Source organism: Pagrus pagrus, assembly GCF_965226575.1.
Source record: "Pagrus pagrus genome assembly, chromosome: 10".
NCBI classification, from domain to species: Eukaryota; Metazoa; Chordata; class Actinopteri; order Spariformes; family Sparidae; genus Pagrus; species Pagrus pagrus.
The window spans coordinates 8,830,544-8,852,171 of NC_140194.1; the positions used below are offsets into that span (position 1 = coordinate 8,830,544).

The following is a 21,628-nucleotide window of genomic DNA, read 5'->3' on the forward strand; positions in this document are numbered from 1 at the left end:
TCAGTATAGGAAGTCTTTCAAATGTTTCCATAAAATCAGAGAGACAATTTCACTCATTTTTCCGTTCGGTTACTGTACTAAGAAGGCACAGAGTGTCAGTTTTTGCGGCAGAATGTAGGAATTATAAATAGAGTGTATTTGCGCTTGCAGGCTAGCTCTGCCACATGATTGATTAGGATGGTGTGACGACCATTAAAAAGTCATTTAAAAGATGGATAGGGACCACATTTCCAAATAAAAACCACTTTATACCTGATGAAGTGCTGAACAAACTCTCCTTCAAAGACATTTACTGATTACTCTCCGTGTGTGAGTGAGTGTGGAAGCACCCACATACTTTGTGTAGCTCTGCATCAGCTATAGAAGATACCAAAGCAGTCTTAAGGACACAGTAGGGCAGCGGGTAGTGGTTTTCACATTTTTAAAACTGAAATCAGATCACAATTTTCAGATTAAGAGATGCAGCGTGATTCATGTTCATTTGGTTGGGGGTGTAATCTACCCGTGTACACACAGTGCCACAAACAGGCCTGCACACGCGCACACTGATTGAAATGTATCTGATAGCACGGCGTTGCCTCGACTGAAGCTTTATCCAAAGAAGCAGAGCTGTGTCTAAATGTGCGAATGTATTTCAGCTCTGTCTCTTTAACTCAAGGCTCCACCACAGCAGCATGCTTTGGGATTCATGCATAAACATGAGCTGGCCTTTCAGCTCTCTCCTCACATAACCAATCTAAATCTAAATGAGCCCCCACTACAGATACACCAGCAGGCAATGACATTACACCCCCCCACCCCAGCCCCAGCCCAACCCCCTACTCTACCCTACTACCCCCAGCGACACATATACACCAGCAGGCAATAATTTCACGCCATCCCTCAAAGCCCCCCCTCCACCTCGTACGCGCACACACTCGTACCCCTTTTTGCCGCAACCCCACCAGCTGCACAGTACTCATTTGATTAAGAGGGGGAGGACAGGGAGAAGGAGAAATGGTGGGGGATCACTTTATCAGGATGACTTTCTAAGATGGCTATCATCAGCTCCGAAGCTATCTCAAGCCCTTTTCTGTGTTTACTTTGCTATTGTCCTCGCCATGTATCTGTTTGTCTTCTCCCCGCAACCCCAATCAGAACTGTTTCACGGATATGTTTCCTGTGTTGTCGCATTTATGTGTAATGGTTAAATGAATGGCTTGCTGCTAGAGAACTGGGAGAGAAGATACCAGTTTGTGCTTGAGACTGTGAATAAACAACGCTTTCTTTTATTATAGTTTTTCCCTCTCTGACAAGTTGTCTCATCAACCACTGGAAAGTTTTGCTCAACAAAAGAACAAAATAATAAAAGCTGCTCAGGCAACCTACGCTTTGGTCTTTGAAATGTTGCATATGAAAATCTGTGTCCTAAATGTGCTGTAGTGTGCAATTTTCCTCCCCTCTCTCCCAGAGTCGTAAAACACATTATCATCAGGAGCAGCAGCAGAAGCAGCAGTGTAATTCATCCGAGGTCGTTAATATTCATCATATCATTTAGTCACAAAGGAAACTCATCTGGCTGAATGTCACAGATGTAATTAATGAAGTGACCCCAGAGGTCATGGCTCCATTCACCAAACGCCTTCCACACACAGTCGTGTGACACACACACACACACACACACACACATACACACACGGTTGCACATCAAAAGCCTTCCAGCCAGACACACACCAACACATAACATACAACCTGGAATATGAAACACATTACACGCAGACACCCTTGCATACCACAGCATTCACAAAATGGCTTCTCTCGGGTAGACCAAAGGGATGAGACCAGAGCATGCACCAAAGCAGACTTTATTTAGCTCAGTGGAGTAAGGGAAGGGGAAGGAAGAGAAACACACACCAGTAGAGGAGAACCAGGGGAGGGAGAGTATAGAGACACACTAAACCACTGGAGCAGGACATAAGGACAGGTGCACATCACAGGTATCTTTTTGGTCATCACTATGGCAACAACATATCCAGAAAAAAATGAAAAGAATAGTTTTACCTACAGTAAGGATAACAGAGTCCCTTCACCATAGAGGACCCCAATATGTACATCTTACAGTCACTAAGATCAAGAGAATATGAGAGAAATGAAATTTGAAAATAATCAGTATACAAAAAACTGCCTTTGTGGTATTTGGAATGCACATTTCTGTACAGAAGAAAGCTCATTGGTATTGTCGTAAACATTGGTTAGTTTAAGAACAAAACATGACAGCGTTAGTCAGTCCAAATCCTTTGGAAAGTTGGCTGTGATGTCAGTTTGAGTTCAGCAAAGCTGTTTCAGCTGGACAAACTGACGAGAGACATTGCAACACAGAAAGACTGAAAACATACCAGTAGAAGGTTTGGGACTAAACTCCTTCAAATAGCTATGCAGTATCTCCATAAGTATTGAGAAGTTTAATGCCCCAGGCAGGTTTCTCTGAAACTGGAAGCTTGAAAAAATAATTCTGGTATTACGAAAGCCATTTTTGTCTTCTGAGTAGGGGTAATTAATAAGATACTGAAAAACAAACCTGATGGAATTGAGCCCCACATATCCATTTTTGTTTTCAACAGAATAAGAGAGGCGCAGTTTATCAACAGCATCACAGGTATCATTACAGTTTGTAGTCATTAAAGCCTAGTGGTAAAGCGATCAGAGCATGCATCTTTCTACAGTATCGTTAGAAACTACAGTACATTAGCAGCAAACTGGACATCCTTAAGGGCTGAAGTTCAACACTATGGTAAAAAAAGAAAGAAAAATAAACTGCAACATTTCTCAAGAGAAGTAAAACTCTTTAACCGCTATATTACAGACTGCCATGGCTCTAGTTTGGGGTTTTGGTTACAGTCTCCAGTGTGCTTATGAGAGGCAGAAAACAGTAGCTTAGATATAGGGACTCCTTCCTTCTTTAAAAACAGCAATACATCGTCAAGTAAACAGTAGCGCTTATTTTTGTAGGTCATATGGTTAAAGTATTATCACGTCTTTGGATTTTTGTCTTAAAGCATTAATTATTGTTTAGCTATTATTGTTATATTATCATTATTACAGTTAGAATAAGGACTGGTTGCAAATGAACACAGGAAGAAAGGTAGTGAGAAAAAGAGGAAAGTAGGTAGGGAAGGAGAAAGAGGGAAAATAAATTAAGTGTACAAAAATAACATCAATAACATCCAAAGTTTTTCTCAGCTTTGCGCAGTAGCTCCCTATCTGTAAGTGGAAAAGGGAGCTATGTCTCAATCATCCAATGAAGTCTTGAGTCAACCATACAAAAGCTAAATACTGTACATTTACCCCTCACACTATTAAACACTTTAGTTTCAATAAGGTTTTTGTAACAATCTATTACTCAGAGGTGAAAAGCTCAGATCTTTGAAATACAGAGATGTTTTTGTAGATATCTTTTAATACTTAGTCCAAGGTTAAACCATGCCTCTTCTGCTTTAAAAACAGAAAAGTATAGTATTAAGATCACATTTGAAGTGGTGCTATGTTGAGCTGTTGACCTGAGCATAGAAAGCTTTACATTAATCACATAACATTGGTCAGCCATTGGTATATTCAAATAGAACGGAAAGGCAGTAAGTCACCTTGCCTGAACATATCAAAGCTGTCATAATCTTTTCATAATCATGACACTATTATATCGAAGCAAGACAGTTTATCTCAATCCATAAGATTTATATTAAGAAACTATTACTAAACACACACAATGTAAATTTGAGTTTGGTTAAAGTTTTCATATACAGTTTAATGGTTGAGTGCTATAAAAAATAGTTTGCCCGGACAGGACAAACTGGCCTTTACGTTCTGTGCTATTTGGGCTGTTATCCACTAAAGGAACATAGAAGGTGTACATGTACAACAGAAGACTCATCATTGGCTTGTGGAGGGTGAAGCTGCATCCGAGCACCGTATCAGTCCATTGGTACTCGGCTTACATATGCCGGATGCAGATCTCACCCATTCACCGTACAGACGTCAGCTCTGCAGTTTGTTACTGAAAACAAACATGTTGAAACTAAATCCACAGACATGTAAAATTTTGGTTACGAGCTTTGGAATCTGAGTCAGTCTTTACAAAAGCTCTATGCGAATACCTCCGTCTATTTCAAGGATATTTTCCGTTTTTTTGTTTTTTTTTTCCATCTTCTTTTTCTTCCACTGTTAACTGCTTTGTTTTTCTTCAAGTTTATCTTTTGGAGCTCTCTATTTACACTAAAATCTCTTTGACAATTTCTTTCCCAGCCTCTTACAGACTGGCACTACATGCTACACAGCTAGTCATCTAGCACTGTCTGGTGGAGGGCCCACTGTGAGTCTGTCATGCAGACTGAGAGGTAGACTGCAGGTCTAGCTGGGCAGTGAGGTCACATACTTGGAGAATGCTCTTTGGCCTCTGTGGCATCTGGTTGGTTTTATCAAGGTGGTGTTTGGTTGTAGTAAGGTGTCTGACAGAATAGGGAGAGGAGCTCTTTACAACAAGAAAGTACAGACCAGGAAAGAGAGTTTAAGAACAATATGAAACAAGGAAAGCTGTGGACTTGGTTTGGGCTCTCTCCGACTTTCAGTTGAGAGAGTTTGTCTTTGGGCCACTGTGGCTCTGCATCTTTGGGGTGTTCAGGTTACAGGTTTGGCAGCAAAGCGGACAGGGTATATGTTTAGAGGTTGACAGCAGGTGCAGAAGGGGTTTTGGGGAGAACGTAGTCAAAGGACGCAAAGGGACCGTAGTCTGCCTCTCTAAGCTCTGTCTCTCTCCCCTGCCCCTGCGGACAGCTCGGCCTGCTCCCTCTCTGCAGAGTCAGAGCTCAGGCTTCTGGCCCTCTTCTCCTTGGCTCTGGCATTCTGGAACCACACCTGCAAAAAAAAGATTTGTAAGAATAAACATTAGCCGTTGCCTCTCCTTGACTTATTTAATCACTAATGAATGCAGATCAAGCTACATTTTATTATTTTATAATTCATGAATATGTGAAAATTTTACCTGCACCACGCGGTGAGGCAGTCCCAACTCCTGGCCCAGTGCCTCACACTCATGTCGGTTGGGGGTACGGTGGCTCCTGTAGAAGTCTCTGAGCTGTAGTATCTGGAAGTGGCTCATCTGTGTCCTTTGGCGCTGCTGCTGATGGTGGTGGTGCTGCAGACTTTGTGTGTCACCCCAATCTGAGCTCGGTCCCCCAGATCCTTCAGGACTAGGAGAAGCTTGGTCTGCCATACTGGAACCCTCCTCACATGGGTACTCCTCATCGTCTTCCTCGTAGTCATCGTCCTCGTCTGGGTTGTTCATATCAGTGGTTGAAGACAAAGAGGTCACAGGTGGCTTCACAGTAAAATCTTTGTTGCTGATGAGATAGCCATGGTTTGGGATAGGGTTGGAGGAGATAGAAGGACCTGGCCTGTCCATGACAGATGACATGACCATCCCCATCGGCCCACTGGATCCATTGCTCATGGACAGGGTGTAGCCTGCTCTTTCAGCTTCAGCCCAGTGACGAGACCTCATATGGGCATCCAGGGCACTCTTTACCTTGAAGAGAGCCCTGCAGAATGGGCAGCGCAGGTGGTTGAAACCCAGGCTGAAGGTGGATCCTGGCCCAGTTGACCGAAACTGTCCTTTTCTCTCTCTGGCTCGTGTATTCTGAAACCAGACCTGTGAATGAAAGACACAGTATGTTTAAAAATCAAGGAACACAAAAGCATTAAGTCACTTTCTTTGCTTTTCTTTACCACTTATTCTCTCAAAAATATTACATTCACACAAATTCAAATACAACAAGCATCCATAAAGTACCTGAACCACACGTCTTGTGAGGCCTACATCACGTGCAATGCCTTCCAGGACTCCTCTGGTTGGGTTAGAGTCCAAGCTGTAGCGCTGATACAACACTTCCAGTTGTTCTGGGGTGATTGTGGTTCTCTGACGTTTATCCCTTCGGTGCTCCTCCTCAACCTCTCTACTGCCCCTTTGGCTTTCAAAACTGGTCTCTGACATAAGCTTTGAATTTTGCTTCATGGGTGTCAGGGAACTTTGAGAGAGACTGGTGAGGGTATTGCTTGAGTGATCGGAGAATGCGTTTTTCATTTGTATGCTGTTTAAGTGTGAAATCATGGGATGTGTAGAGTTAGGGTGCATCTGGGACATAGCACCCGAAAGCATTTGGCTGGCCATCAGGGTGTGGTTGGGGTGGAGCATCATGTAAGGCAAGGTACGGTCTGTGAAGCCAGAGTGGAGAAACTGGACCTGGGTCTGAGCTGCCAATACATGCCTGGTCTGATGCTCCTGCCACAGCTGGAATGATGGCAAGGACATCGGACAGAGATTGCACTGGAACTGAGCCTGGGTTTGGGGTTGGACCTGTTTTTTTGGCTGGGTTTCAGTGGATAGGCCAGAGTTGGCACCAGGCAGGCGAGCGTGGCTTCTGTCAGACTCTGGAGCAGCAGGGATGCTTGGTGATGTATCAGCAGACTTTTCAACTGCTTGATCAGAAGTAGAGCTGTTTGTATGCGCCTGGCTGGAATGAGCCATGGACGGGATGGTGGGTACTGTTTTAGGGGAGGAAGAGTGAGGCTGGGGTCTTTCTGGAGTACTTTCAGGCTGCAGATTTGGGTCCAGTTCCGGAGAAGATCCTGTTTTCATGTCCTGAACAATTTCCTTATGCTCAATGCCAGCATCTGGAATTCCATTTTGAGTTTCAACAAGAGCTGGGCTCTTGCTAGTCACAGGAGAGTTTGTTTTATCTTCTTGTTTCATATTAACTAGCGGTGGTTCGCCTTTGACTGTTGGATGCTCACTGTCTGTGCAGTGAGAGGAAGAATCAAGGGCAGGTGAGTCAGGGTTGGTGTAATACTCATACGTCAGATCCATGGAGTTTTCATTCTGAGATTCACCTTGTCCTTCATCCCCATAGCTGTTATCCTCATCCTCATCACCATTCTTGAAGTAGCCATTTCTCTGTCTGTGAATGTTGTCAAGCTGGTTCTTCCCCTCTAATCCATCATCTGTCCCCCGGTCTTGATGTTTGCGAGCTCTCTGTCTAGCATTTTGGAACCACACAACAATGACTCGGTTAGGGAGACCCAACAAAGCAGACAGCCTGTCATATTCTTCCTCTCTGGGGTAAGGAGTGGCCTCAAACACCCCCTGCAGAGTTTCAAGTTGTTGCTCTGTGAAGCGAGTTCGGGAAGAGCGTCTGCCCCTATGGGGCTCTCCTCTTTGGAGGTCTACTGTCTGGGCCTGTGGGGAGGTGTTAACTGGAAGGCCTGGGGACAGTGAACAGGGGGAAAGGGTCAAAGGCTGGTTTTGTGCTACTTCCTCTCTAGACTCCTCCAAGGATATGGTTGGGGGGTTATTAAAATTGTAGGGGGAATCCTTGTCTCGCTGGCGTTCCTTAAATAGGGTGTTGCGGAACCAGTGTTTGATGACTTTATGTGGCAGACCAGATAGAGCAGACATCTTGTTCATCTCTTCATCGCTGGGGAGGCTGTTAATATCAAAGTGTTTCCTCAGAACAGTCAGTTGGTCCTCGGAAATCCGGGTTCTGGTTCTCTTACCCTGTTGTTCAAGTACTGTTGGGTTGACTTGGGGTTGCTGACCTGTTTGGATAGTGCTGGTTTGGGATGTTTGAGCCAGCAGTGCAGGACTGAGCTGACCTTGCAGAGCTGGGCTGAGCTGGGGTTGCTGGGCTAGCACAGCTGGACTAAGCTGTGGCTGTTGACCTAGCAGTGCTGGGTTGAGTTGAGATTGGTAGAGTTTTGCCAGCTCAGAGTTCATACTTGAGTCTAACCAAGGTTGCTGGAGAGCCACAGACTGCATCACAACTGGAGAGAGGAGAGGTAGCTCCATGGAGAAAGGAATTGGGGGTAGGGGAAGCTTAGGCAACGTCAGAGGGGGTAAAGGAAGCTGGGGTAAGGGAAGCATAGGTATTTTAGGTAAGGTAAGAGGTATGGAATTAGCTGGGGATGTGGTATGAGAAGTAGCTGTGGCAGATGTGACTGGGATGGGTGCCTCTTGTTGTGAAAAATCTTGAGGTTGAGATGGAGAAGGAGGAGAAGGTGCAGGGGCAGTTGGTGTTGGGTCTGTACCTGGAGGGCATGTTTTGGTTAAGGGGTCTGAAACTACAGATACAGGTGAGGGGGCAAGGGTTTTAACTTGAGGCTTAACTGGTTCTGGTGTTGGTTCTTCTTCTTGGGGGCAAGCAGTTGAATTCTCCCCAGGTTTCGGCTGCGTGAGGGGGTACATCTGGTCATACTGCAGCCTGTATTCTCTGGAAAACCTCTCAAGTGTAGCAGTGGGAAACAGCATCCTGTGAATGTACTCTTTGTGGCTTTTTAGAATCAAGGCATCTGAGAAAAACTTTCCGCAGTCTCTACACTTTTCTCCCTTTCCACAGCATACTTTCCTTTTGTCTGCCGATTCTTCATCTTTGTTCCACTTTTTCTCTTCTATATCTCCTTTTCCATCTGCTACTTTGTTATCCTTACAGCCTTCCATCTTTCCATCCTGTAATCCAATAGAGTCATCTCTTTCCTCCTCTGAGCACATCTTGTTGACATCGGAGCGCTCTTGTTTATCTGGTATCATAGGAGTTGATATCTGCTGCTGGTGCCTGTGTCTACTTTGTATGTACTGCAGTGCCAACTCATAGCCATAACTCTGCAGCAGGGCTCTGAGAGGTTCCCCGTTTACAGCAGCATAGGGCACTCTGGGAGGAGGACACTGCAATCCAACAAGATTAACTGAGGAGGAATCGGTTTCCTCCTGTTGACTTTCGTTTTTGATGGTAGGAACAAGCATTTCTTCTTTTTCCTTCTTAACACTAAAATCATGTTCTCTTTCTGTCTGGTCAACCTTAGCTTCACGCTGCACATGATCCTTGAGTTGACTAACATCTGGGTTTGAACTTTGTCTCTGTGTTTGTTTCACATCTATTTGGGACTGAGACTCCCTTTTAGCTTCTGCCTTAACTTGTTCTTTTAGGATGGTGTTAATAGATATTAACTGACTTAGGTCTGGGCTCTTAACAGCTAACTCTGTGTTCAGCTTCATGTCTCCTGACAAGTAATAGGGCAGAAGAAGTTGCTGCTGCAGAGAGAACAAGTTGTCTGGTGTCAGGGAGAAGTGTTGTTTGAGGAGATTCTCTGTCCCGAAGGGAAGATGCTGCATCAATTGGGACTGAAGCAGAGCTGTTTGTTGTAACTGAGCTTGGGCCTGTGCCTGAGCCTGGGCTAACTGCTGCTGTTGAATTAACATTAGCTGGTTTCTTGATGCTAGAAGCTCTGCCACTCGCTTTTTAGCCTGCTGGCTGTCATTTTGGTTAGAGAGGGCTGGCTGGGCCTCGGCTGTTAAGCCTAATAGCAAAGAGGTTGAAGAGCTTACATCTGACCTCTTGGTAAATGAAAAACCTTTGGATGTTTCTTCTCTGGTGGTAGCAGCCTGGGTAGCAGTAGTGGGGACTGAGGCTGGAGCAGTTGCACTTGATGCTGGGGTCTGTGGAGCTGAGTTCTGGGCAGCACGAGCTCTAGTCTGGTGAAGGACAGAGCGAAGATGTATGTCCAGTGTGGAGCTCTGGCTATAGCCCACTCCACACAATCGGCAGCGATAGGGCCTAGAATCTGGGCCACGGGGAGCCTCAGGGGCAGCAGCACTTGTGCCAGAGTCTTGCAAGGCTCGCCTGGCCCGGTGGAGATGGGACACAGAATTATAGTGGACCAGAAGAATGGTTTTCTGGGTAAAAGATTCAGAGCAAATGGTGCATTTATAGGGCCTGGTTGGATCTAGATAGCGGTCCATTGTGGGGTTAGAGCTCTTTTTGACAAGAGAGCTGGAACTAGGTTCTGATACAATCTCCTCATGTGGCCCTTTCTCTGGCTCAGTTAAATCCTCCTCACCTTCATCAACTTCATTAGCCATGTCCTTCTCTTTAAATTGAACTTCTTCTTTTTGCTCTTCCTTTCCTTCCATGCCCATTGTTTCTTCCTCTATCTCTTCATCCTCATCTTCTCCTGCTTCTTGACCCACTTGGGGTGATAAACTAAAATCTTGCTGGACTGAACTCTTATTGTGCTCCATGTATTGCGCAGTATGGGGTGGTAATAGCGTATTCTGCCCCTGCGTGTTGTCCAGCTGTGAGTGTGTGTTCTGCATGTGTCTCTGCAGGGCCTCCTGACTGCGGCATTGTCTGGAACAGAGGGGGCACTCTGTCGCCGCTCTCATGGCATGGTACTGCCAGTGCAGCTGGAGCTTCTCCTGAGTTGGGAACGCCAGGCTGCACCTGCTGCAACGGAACCGGTAACCATGGCGATCAGAAAGAGGAGGGGGATCGCTGGGTGAGGAGGTGGGCGGGGAAGAGGGGGGGATCTGAGTTGGGGACTGAGGAGCCAGTCTGCCATTGGAAGGGTGAGTGGTGTTGTCTTCTAGGGGTGGGGTGAGTAGAGCTGTGACATCTTTGGGTGCGGCTACATCTCCCTCAGTGTTCTCCTCTAAAATGCCTGCAAAATATATAAAAATAGTGATTGTGGGTCTCAAATGATCGAACAATAATATTACGCCAACAAGACAATGTGTTTTGAACAAATTACCATGAAATGGTTCTGTAATTTATGATTCTCTAATTATCATCTAAAATGTGGTCAATTTTTATCATGCATGATACACCAACCTTTGTTTTTCTGTGAATCAGGTGAGGCAATGGAATCAGCAGGAGGGGAACAATTTGCATTGTTATTCTTGTTTTTGTTATTTTTCTGAGTATCATCTGTGTGCAACTCTGTCTGTGGATCCGTCTGCAGCTCAGGCTGCGGTTGTTCCATGGAAAGTGTGACCTGCAGGAAAAAAAAGTGATTGTCTGTCAGCTTGAGGTTTTTATTGCCAGTTACAATCAAGTGTTATTTCACCAATTCAGACTAAAAGAAATGTAGGATATTACCATATTTTCTTAATCCAACAGTATGAATAAAACATGTTTAATTGTACAGCATAAAAGCAAGCAAATATCAAGATGTATAAACATAAGAGTGCCTGCACACCCTCTCCTAATATCATAAAACATTAAAGTGTGAATTCGTAAGTGTATCGCTACATCTTGCACCTGCCTGCACAGCAGTGCAGACAGCAAGGCACATCAATTTGGTAATAAGTGTATATGGAGATATGTGGGTCTGCCCTTCAGCTCCTACGACACCCTCCAACATGCCCCAAGGGTTTAATAAAACTTTACTGAGCTGAATAATGAATTTATTTAAAATCATTCTTCATATAGAAACCTCCATCTCCACAGCTTCAAGCACTGAGAGCAAATACTATATCTACGCGAACAGCTAGCCACCCTAAGGAAAGGACGGACAGCTAAAGATGAGATTTACATGACAAGAGTTTTCTCTGCGTAACAGCTTCATAAGAGAGAAAGAGGGGAACAACCACACAGACACACACACATACACACTGCAGAGAAAACTGAAGGTCAGGCTTAATCTAGAGAGCGTAATTGGAAAGCAAGGTACATAATGGCCATCATCACCTCAGTCTGAATTAATGAACCTCAATTACTATCAGAGAGAGTGAGGGAGGGGTAGGAGGGGAAGGAGGGAGGACGGTGGTGCGGGAGGGGGGGTTGTAGAATATGAAAAAGAGAGGGAGCAGGGAGAGGGAGGGAGGAAGTATGGGGCAATGAACAAAAAAAACTGCTTCGGAGGGAGAGAGAGCAAGTAAGGGAGGGGTAACGCATAAGAAATTGAGAGAGAGCTTGGGAGAGACAGAAAGGGAGGGGCAGGGACAGAGATTGCTGAATAGAAATGATAGGAGTTGCTAGAGGGGGGAGAAAGGGACAGCAGAGGGGAGAAAGGGTGAAAAGCAGTCAGTCAAGTGGAGGCGAAGAGCGCAAGAGACAAAGGCCACTTAGCATACGGGCCAGGGAGATGGAGGATGGTGATGTGGATAGATGACCAGTCTTTGTTAGTTGGAGAGACACAGTAAAAAGCATGGGGGCCCCTTTTTAGCTTGACTGCACTTCTGGTAATAGAGGGCTACTTAAACATGCATTATAGAAAGACTGGCTTTTCCCTCACTCACTCAGTCAAACCCTCTCTCTTCCACTCTAAAAGACGCGCATACACATACACACAAAATGTACGGCTGCATCAAAGATGATAGCGGGGAGCTACTTAAACATGCATTAAAAAAAGCGCTGCCTTTCTCTCTGGTGCCTTCTTAATGGAATTGTCTCCCTACATTTCGCTCTCCCCCATCCCCCATCGCTTCCCCTTCTCATTTTCTTTTTGCTTCCTGACGAACGCAAATACAACAAATACACACTTGCATACACTTACTGTGCTGATGAGCTTGTCCACACAGTCCTGCGCCACACTGTGCACATGTGTGAGATGCTGTTGAAGGTTCATGTATGGGACTTTAACCTGGCACAAAGGGCACTGGACAGTCTAGGAGAGGGGAGAGAAAAGATGGAGGTGAGAAAAAATGAATTACAACGCCGCAAGAGAGCATAAGATGTCCATGGGTTTGTGGGATTACACAAGCACCTGCCAGGTCTCCTAATTGTGTCTGCTGCCGTTACATTTCATACTCACATGTACAGACTTAAATTATTAAGTGTCGACCGCTCACCTGCTGGTTCTCATTTTGCTGGTGTATTCTGGGGCGTTTGGTTGAGATGGAGTTTTCCATTTCCTCACATCGAGAGGATGGACGCTTGACTGGGGGTGATGACTCCTTCTTTTCTCTTTCCTCCTCCCTGGTTTCTCCTGCGTGGAAAAAAAATATATTAGGGCCGCATAATATGGTAAAAATGAAAAAAGCATATTGCGATTATTTTGACAGATTATTGTGATATGATTCAGGATGAGCGCGAATGATCATTTTTGCATCACATTTTTCATTTTCACCAAAAAAAAAGGAAATACGATTAACATCATGATGTGACGGTTGTTGTGGTCTGTACCAATCAATCATGTTATCTCCCATCTTGAGAAAAAGATTTGTTGGCCGGAGCATCTCTGCAGCACTATAGTACTTCATTATAATGCTGTTTTGGCACACATTTTCTCTGCGATTTGTATATTGCACCATGTTGTGATTTCAGTAATATTCTGATTAATTGCACAGCCCTTATATAAACATGTAAAACGACTGATATTTACTATGTATGTGATATTATCATACCATCATTTGAGTCAGCTATAATATGTGTTGAATTGTTTTGCAAGTAGAAGCATCCATACCCGTCTCCTCAGAAGTCTGCTTCGCCCCCAAGTTACATGAGTCTTTGGTTGTGTCCAAAGGACCAGTGGTGGTCTCACTGGAAGTATCCATATCCTCACTGAGCTCTCCTGGGAGGGGACAAGACGGATAATTATGTTACACAAACATTGTGTTTCGTACAAACTATCAGGCTAATTGTAGTTTATACAATTCTCTAGATAGCATCCTTCAAAAAGACCAATGTCTTTGGACCACACTTCATTCTTCTTGCTTGCCTCCATACACTATTGATCAAGTATTGATTCTCCATTAGATTCTCCTCAGAGGTGGAGTAGAGTTAATATGGACTTACAACACATCAGTTCACCTCGATAAGTCTTAATCTGTACATTGACAAATCACGGGATACACTTAATTCAAAACTGAAGTGTTGAACTACTCATTTTTATATAATGTGCCAGCACTCCAGAGTGAGTAAAATCAGTGTTTTATCTTCCACCGACTGCAGACTGGCCTCCACCTCCCCCATTCTTGTCTCGGGGATTTGTATTGGTCCATTGATTAGCAGGTGCTAGTTAGCTGTTGTCAGGGGTTATTGGGGATATAACAAGGATGTGTATCGACTAATCAATTTACTCGATCAATATCTCAGCGACAGCCATTACTCATTTTCTCACTCTTTTCATCTTAATCGCCCGTCTGCTCTCTGATGTCAGCGAGCACATGCAGCATGAAATCAAATACACCCGCACAGTTCATATTTGCACCTGTGTCGCTATCGGGGCTTTTCCTGATGGTAAAAATGGCTGCCAGCTCCTCTCCGCCCATTGGCTGCAGCTGTAGTAGCCCTTCCCTCTGCTGATGGGTTGGGGTTTGACTGTGTTTCAGTACTTGGAGTTTAGAAGAGGAGGAGTGGTTGCATAGGAGACAATGGAACAGCCACGAACCTCCATCAACCTCACCATCATACTGCTGCAAGAACTAAAAATAACGAGGTAGAAAGGAGAGGAAAAGCAAGAAAATTATTATATGATTACCAGCAATTGCTAAATATATTTTTGTTTCAAAGCTGCTTGCAGGGATTATTATTGAAAGTATACTGACTCTGTAAACCCGGACACTGGCCTCATGGTGGGAACTGAGGGAATGTCCTCGTAGCTTCTCCAAACTGCTGGTCACGTAGTCACACAGGTTGCACCTCAGCTGGACGGGGTTGCCCTTAGCAATAAGAGCTGCCCCCTCCTGACCCCTGTCACCACCCTCCTGGAGGTGAGCAGCGAGCTGGTAGCGGGTGCGGTGTCTGTCAGTCTGGCAGTGCAGGGAGAAGTTAGCCCTCAGCGGGGTGGTGTAGCCACACAGCCTGCAGTGGCAGCCGCCAGCAACCAGGGAGCACCACTCGGACTGGGGCAGAGAGCGAGGGGCGTTCAGGTGCTGCTCCACAGACTCTAAGCTGTCGGACGAAAAGCAGGAGCAGACAAGGCATTGAAACACACCCTGGCAGAGGGGTCCTGTAGGGGACATAGATGGGGCTGGAGGGGGGGAGGGAGAGGGGGAGGGAGATGGAGTCAGTGTAGACCCAAGGGTGACTGGCTGTTCTGCGACTTGTTGAGTGGTCAGTCGCATGTTCAGGGAGAGCTCGGCGCCTAAAAGACAGAGAAGAAACCCAGTTAGGATTTATTTTTTTCAAACTTTTATGTTGGCTCGCAGCGAGAGACGTGACGCAGTACTCACCTGTGTTTTGTAGATGTTTAAGCTGCGGGGCAATGCTCCTGCAGTGAGACAGATAGTAACCTCTCTGGAGCCGTAGCATGTTATGTGTGTGTTTCTCGCTGGTGGTGTGTATGCGCAGGTTGCGGGCAATGCTGGTCTCATAGTCGCACACATCACACCGCCACCGCTTACCATGAGAGTGAGTGTGTGCAGGTGGTGTGAGCTTGGCGGGCTGGGCGGCAGGCGTGGGAAGAGAGAGTGGGAGCTTGTATGCAGGCTCTTCCACTGCGTGACCGTTGGAGGAGCTGCTATTGTTGGTAATATGAGTGGTGTGCATGTGACCATTCGAGTGTCCCCCATTCTGAACGTTATTAAGGTGTTTATCCGACTGCATGTGTATGCTGAGGTTGCCTTTCGACGAGGTAGCATAGTCACACACCTCGCAGCGGTAGGGCTTGTAGCCACAGGCGTAGGTTTCACCGCGGGCCAAGCGAGGATGGGGTTTCCCCGAACTGCAATATCCACACACGTCTCGTGTTGCACCACCGCAAACACACTTTCCCCCAGAGGCGCCACACACACACTGGCCTCCCGTCTCTGGATGTTTCTCTTTCATGTGGACTTGCAGTGTATGCTGAGACTTATAGTGCCAGTTACACTTGGGGCATTTCAGCGTCTTGCAGGAATTGCGTGAGTGCATTATGGTCATGTGACTAGTTAGGGAATTAGGAGAGAGGTCTTGGTTGAGGTTTTTAAGGACAGCTTCTTTCTGTTCCCCATCTTTGTCTCCCTCATCATCCACCTCTGTGTATAGCTGGCTGTCATTTGGTTCTGGAGCTTTGGCACCATCTCCATTCGAAATGGAAGAGTGAGGAACCCCTGCCGGCCCATCATCCTCAGCAGGTGTACTGGCAGGCTCTGTACCTGCCACTGGAAAAGCCAGAGTAGACTGCTGGGATTTAAAGCTCTGAGGAAACCCAGAAATCCAGCCCTGATCTCCCTTAATGTCTTTTACCTCTGTCTCGCTCAGCAGGGCAGAAGAGGAGGACGGACAAGTGAAGTGCTTTGGAGAGGCGGAAAGAAAAGGGGAGGGCTTTGGAGAGGTGGAAGGAGTGGGGGAGGGCTTTGGAGAAGCGGCTATTTTGCTGTCGAGTGTGCCACTGGCCTTTGCAGTGCTGGAAGAAGAGCTGTGCTGGCTCTGTTGAGGTAATAAAGAACATTTGGATTTGGTTTGGCTTTGGTTTGAGATGGCCTCCTCCTCTTCCTTCTCCTCCTCTCCGCCTCTGCTGCTGCTAAGGGCTGCTCGGAGGCCTCCTGTAACTGACACCTCTCCCACACCTACATGCGCCTCCCCTTCTTCCTTCCTTTGCCTTGACAAACATCCCTCCCCGAAGTCTTCCTTCATCCCCTGCTTTTGACACGCTCCATTCTCCTGTGAATGTCGGCCTCCTTCATTCTGCTCCCCTCCCTGGGTCTCTTCTCTAGCCTGGGACCCCTCTGCGCCCTCCTCCTCCTGCTGCTGAGGCAGGGTCAGGGGCTCTTTGGCAGGGGCCATGGCTGAGGTATGAGAGGATGACCCCTGCTCAGGAATGACCGCCAGGGTCAGGAGAGGAAGAGATAAAGCCTGGGGACTGAGGTCAGCATCTCTCTCCTCTCCTCCCCCTCCATCCCCTCCTCCTCCCTCACCGCTGTCCATACCAGAGGCTACAGCTGCCACGCATTACATCCCCACCTGTGTGTTTGAGATACAGAGGAAGAGAAGGAGAGAGATGGACAGACAGGAGAAGAGTGAAGGGAAAAGGAGAGAAAATGAAATACATGAGTCATGTAAATAGTATTGCATAACAGTGGAGGCCATTGATTACAGTCCCTGGATAGCATCTGTTCAATACTGCCTTCACAGTGCGCAATACAGAGGCTGGTTACTCAGGGGTTAGCGTTAGCCCTTAATGGGAAAATCAATAGCATCAGCGCTAAACTAGGTAGAGGAATGCGGGTAAAGACTACGCAGGAGGTCTATAATATTCCTCAGGGGATAGGATTAAATAAAGAACTGAACGCTTCTGAGCTAAAGGGCTTCCACTAAATTGCCACACTTAGATAAAAGCGGATAAAAGAACAGTTTTTAAAGCCACTGTATCCATCTCTACATCTTCTGTTGTGCACGAGGACAGAGATATTATGTGAGACATTGGAGTCTCGAGCCAATTTAAAACACACGGGATGGACACAATATAATAAATAGCTGTATAATCTCATTTAGTCTGAAAATACAACAAATACTCGTGTGAAGCTCAAACTGTTTTTAGTTGAGATTTCAGACGGGTGTTGATTAAAATCTGTGTTGATCTTTGAAGCAATGGTTTGTGGGGTTACAGGGCAGTATTATATTTTGACCTCTCTCACCTCTTTGTATGTGTCTATTATTGTGTCCCTGTGAGTCTTGCACATTATAAAACACACCCATACAGAAAATGTAAACACTAAAGCTACGATGTACATTAAAATAATGAATGCCTTTTTGCAATAACGCATTATGTATCTTGCATTTATAGTAAAAAATGTTGCATTTAAAAGTAAACATTTAAAAACAAACAAAATCTCCATAATCTAAGGCAGCGTATTCTTTGATTTTGAACAAAAAAAAACCAATTTTAATGAAACTAGCAAAGGGCTGTGGCATTTTCTCAAACATGGCTGACTGTAAAAATTCTAGTTGATCATTAAAATGTTCAGAAATTGAGCAACGAGGTCCCTCACAAAGATTATGAATCACAAGCACAATGATGCATCACGACAGAGACTTCCTAAAAAATAAATCGCGCTTCTCCTCCTCCTCTTCTGTCTCTGACTGACAGATGGATGCCAGATGAGACAGATACATCTTTCTCAGTCTGTGTGTGTCCCGCAATCTCATTACTGACCTTTTTTAATCAAGGAGAGACCTTAATGTACCCTTTCACCTTCTCCTTCAACCAGCCAACCCCCTCCTCCTCCTCCTCCTCCTTAAACACCCTCTCTCTCCCTCTCCGTCCTGTAGCCACCCCCTCTCCCCTCTCTGCACCTTAAAGATATATGGCTCATATCGGCACTCTGATAGTGCTTTAATGTACTGTGTTTATGTCACAGGCCACAGACCCTTGCCCACTGCAGCTGTCCACTGTCCCGCTGGAGAGCGCTGAGGGGGCTGAGCCTGGCTGCCAGCAGCTGAGAACAGTCTCTAATCTGATAAAGATTTTCATTTACACTGCAATCAATAACCTGGCTCTATCGGCAATGTAACTATTTATACAAACATTCCTGGCTCTCTATCGATCACAAGTGCGGGAAACCATCATTTAACAACGTGTGTGTGTGTGTGTGTGTACATCTACAGAATGTGTGTGTTAATGTGGGTACATCCTGTTGTTCACTGCAAACTGATTCTGATAATGTCACGCACACGCACGCACGCAGAAACACCTGAGATGTATCATGCATATTAGATATATGTGAGATGTATGTTTGTTATCAGGTGTGCACGCTGCAGATTTTGCAATAGAAAATATACAACATGAAGTGTGTTGCCTGGATTTCTCTATAGTCTGGTGTGTGTGTGTGTGTGTGTGTGTGTGTGTGTTAAGAAAAGAGAAAGGAGAGACGGGTGTGAGTGGGGGGACAGAAAGAGACACAGAGAGAAGAGTTGTGTGGCTATACTTTAGGAAAATGCATTTTGTTTGTCATTAAAGGACCTGGATAAACACAGTTTGGATGCTGTTCTGAACGCAGGAGGACCCTCTGGAGCACACACAGCCTCACACCAGTCTCAAGGTAACTGCACTAAGCTATGTTTTGCATCGTTCTGGGGAGCATACCAGGCTAGAGAATACCGGACGGGCAAGGCGACTTGAAGTTAACTCCCCGTCTGAGTCTGTGTTGTCAAGCCACTGACCAACATTCAGCCTGCAGACTACTTCAGCCTTTGTTTACAGTGGATCGCACCGTACCACACTCCGATCCGGCCAAACCAAAAGAGTGATCGCCGTTCACTATCCAGTAACAGGTGACTCACTGCACAAGCCCGATCAACAAAAGCTTGATTCGTGCGAATTACGAGCTGCACACTGACCAAACACCCCCCACCTCCCCGTAGCCGGGGCTGCTTCCTCCCCTGGTCCCTTTAATATCGTAAACAAATGGCAGACTTACATTTCTGCAGCGGCTCTGGTACAAAGCTCCGTACGCTGAATGTGTAGTAGTCCAGAAAACAATCGTATAGAGAGCCCACTCATTCCTTATGAATGATCCTCTGCGTTTTTACGGAGCCAGGAGGAAAAACCGGGGAGAGGGAGAGAGAGCAGCGGGGTCCAAGTTGTTACCAAACAACAGTGTAATTAAAGCTACATATAGGCTGTAGTAAACAGAAGAATGGGGGACGGAGGGGTTTGTGCGAGCTCCAGAGGTAGAATGAGTTCTGATCACTGTGGGGGGAAAAACACTTGGCTCTTTATTCCTGCTAATTAGTTTCCTTCAAAAAATGGCTGAGATTACGCCCAGTGCGCATGTGCGTAATTGCGCAGACACCGCTAATTAGCCCGTTTGGATCAATAGGATTCCGCGAGAGAGAGAGAGGGAGGGAGAAGAGAGAGGGAGGGAGGGAGGCAGGGGGAGAGGCTACAGGGGACGCATCGAGAAGACAAGGGGGAAAAGAAAAATATTTTTTAAAAAGTGAGAGAAATTACAGATGAAATGTTGGATTTTAAACACGAAGGGAATATAAAGGGGGAAATATTTTCAAAAATGTATTCTAGGCGGAAATGAAGACAAATAATAGCTGATCTGAAAAATGTAAAGAGAGAATAACATCGCAGGAAAATCATTAATTGCATTAAAAAGACATATTCAAATACAACGAAGTATGAAAATGTCAAAGTAAAGTCAATATTGACAAAAAAACAAACAAACAAAAAAAAGACAGGCACATTTAATCCCAAAAGGCTTTTCACAGGAATATTATGATGCCAGAAAATCTGCGACAAAATGCGACATTATCACCGTGATTCACTGTTGAGGACTACAAGCACACAGCCAGGCCCCGGAGGATTGTTTCAGGAATAATATATAGACTTTTTGTCTGATATAAAGCACATATGCAGTCATGTATCCTAGATTTAAATCCTTTTTTTTTTTTTTCTTACCATGAAATATTTAAATTCCTGTGTTATATCCTGCTGCTTTGGAGAAGTTGCGACAGATTCTAACAGACAAATATTCAACTGTAACAAAGAGATCTAAAGATGAATGCTTAAAACAAAAAGGATTTTTTTTTTTAAATAAAGGTTTAAATATGTTTATGAAAGGAGACACTGCACCTGTGATTGTTTCTGGACTCAGGCAGCAGGTCTGGGGGTTTCGGGCAGTGGTTTGCTGGTGAATTTTCTCAGTTTGGAAAACAAAAAAAAATAATATTCAAGCTTGAATTGATGTGTCCATTTCTGTTTTTGTCACCACAGAGGACCTTTAGTGCTTTTTCTGCTCCGGCCGTCCCATCCTCGCCACTCGGCTCTATTGTTATGATAATAGGTACTATTGTGGATTTCACGCCGGAGGTGCAATCTGTCGATCGTCCATATTTTAGAAGGTGAAGACTGCATTTATTTGTAAGATCAAATAGTACCTTTTTTTACTTTATCAAGCTCTGATTGTCAGAGCTGACCCCGTCCTTATTTAAGACTGGTATAAATATACATTTAGAAATATATCAAAGATGCAATATTACAGCAAAATAACTCATGGAAACATGGAAAATAAATATTGGAATATTACAGTGTTAACACAGGAGGTAAGAAGGGCTGTAGCATTAACTGCAGGAAGGTTACTATCAGCTCAGCGTTGCGTGAAACACCCGCACTACAAGGCCATATCGGAGTAGAACATGAATATTAATGATATTTCGTTATGTTGGTTTTGAAAGCACTGACATTTTTAATCTGGTTTGGTTTGATTATATTCTTGCATTGTGCAACTATAAATAAGTAAAGAATCGATGCATTGGCCATTCAATTAGGAGCCAGGTGATTCGACCTGCGTGTGCAGAACATCCAATAATTATTTTACGATTTGAAAACGTTTAAGGGGCTTCTGTGTGTGTGTGTGTGTGTGTGTCTGTGTCTGTGTGTGTGTATGTGTCTCTGTGTGTGGCACATGCCACCAAGCAGAGATTGCAGGTTATCACAAACATAAATCAGTGCCTGTTGTGTCGTCTTCATGCCCACATGGATGTTTTCTGCTGCTGTTATGGCTGCAGCAGGAACGGTGACAATTTAATGTCGTTTTATGAGCAAAAAAGACAATGGCAGTGAGCGGTGATATAATGTTAATGTCACTGCCATTTAGCAAGGTGTGTGTGCGTGTACGTGCGTGCGCGCGCGTGCGTCCCTGTTTATGTCTTTAAATTAGGAGAAAAATGTTAAAAGGTTAATTGAAGCTAAATATTTGCTGTTTGACAGTGCTGATGTGTTTATCCTGTGAAATGCAGGGTAATCATAACATATCAAATATGTGCATCTTGTTTACATATAAAACAATAACATGTAAACAGATGTTTACAGATGTTAAGGAAAAAAGATTTTTTTAAAAACACTGGGCTCTGATAATGTTGCTTTGATTTTAAATCAGTTGTGCAGCCTATTTGTT

General features: G+C 45.0%; 2 protein-coding genes across 3 annotated transcripts in view; one reads left to right on the forward strand and one right to left on the reverse strand.

Moving 5' to 3' along the window:
- gtf3c6 (general transcription factor IIIC, polypeptide 6, alpha) overlaps nt 1-21,628 on the forward strand; it is a 35,387-nt gene that overhangs the window by 7,107 nt on the left and 6,652 nt on the right. Inside the window, exon 2 of one of the 2 annotated variants that reach the window (XM_084365400.1) lies at nt 18,682-18,763. The gene's annotated coding sequence lies outside the window, so the exon portion shown is untranslated. Of the gene's footprint in view, nt 1-18,681; nt 18,764-18,873; nt 18,996-21,628 lie in introns of those variants that run through there. The other variant, XM_084365401.1, reaches the window with a different exon arrangement.
- Nucleotides 1,829-19,501, reverse strand: LOC311264496 (zinc finger homeobox protein 3-like). Its single transcript, XM_084365396.1, has 11 exons — nt 19,142-19,501; nt 14,975-16,685; nt 14,348-14,886; nt 14,011-14,224; nt 13,264-13,371; nt 12,650-12,786; nt 12,355-12,465; nt 10,689-10,851; nt 5,822-10,518; nt 5,015-5,680; nt 1,829-4,887 (listed from the first exon to the last, which is right to left on the reverse strand). Exons 2-11 carry the CDS (start codon nt 16,647-16,649, stop codon nt 4,771-4,773), a joined length of 8,427 nt encoding a protein of 2,808 aa, XP_084221522.1. The 5' UTR covers nt 16,650-16,685; nt 19,142-19,501; the 3' UTR covers nt 1,829-4,770.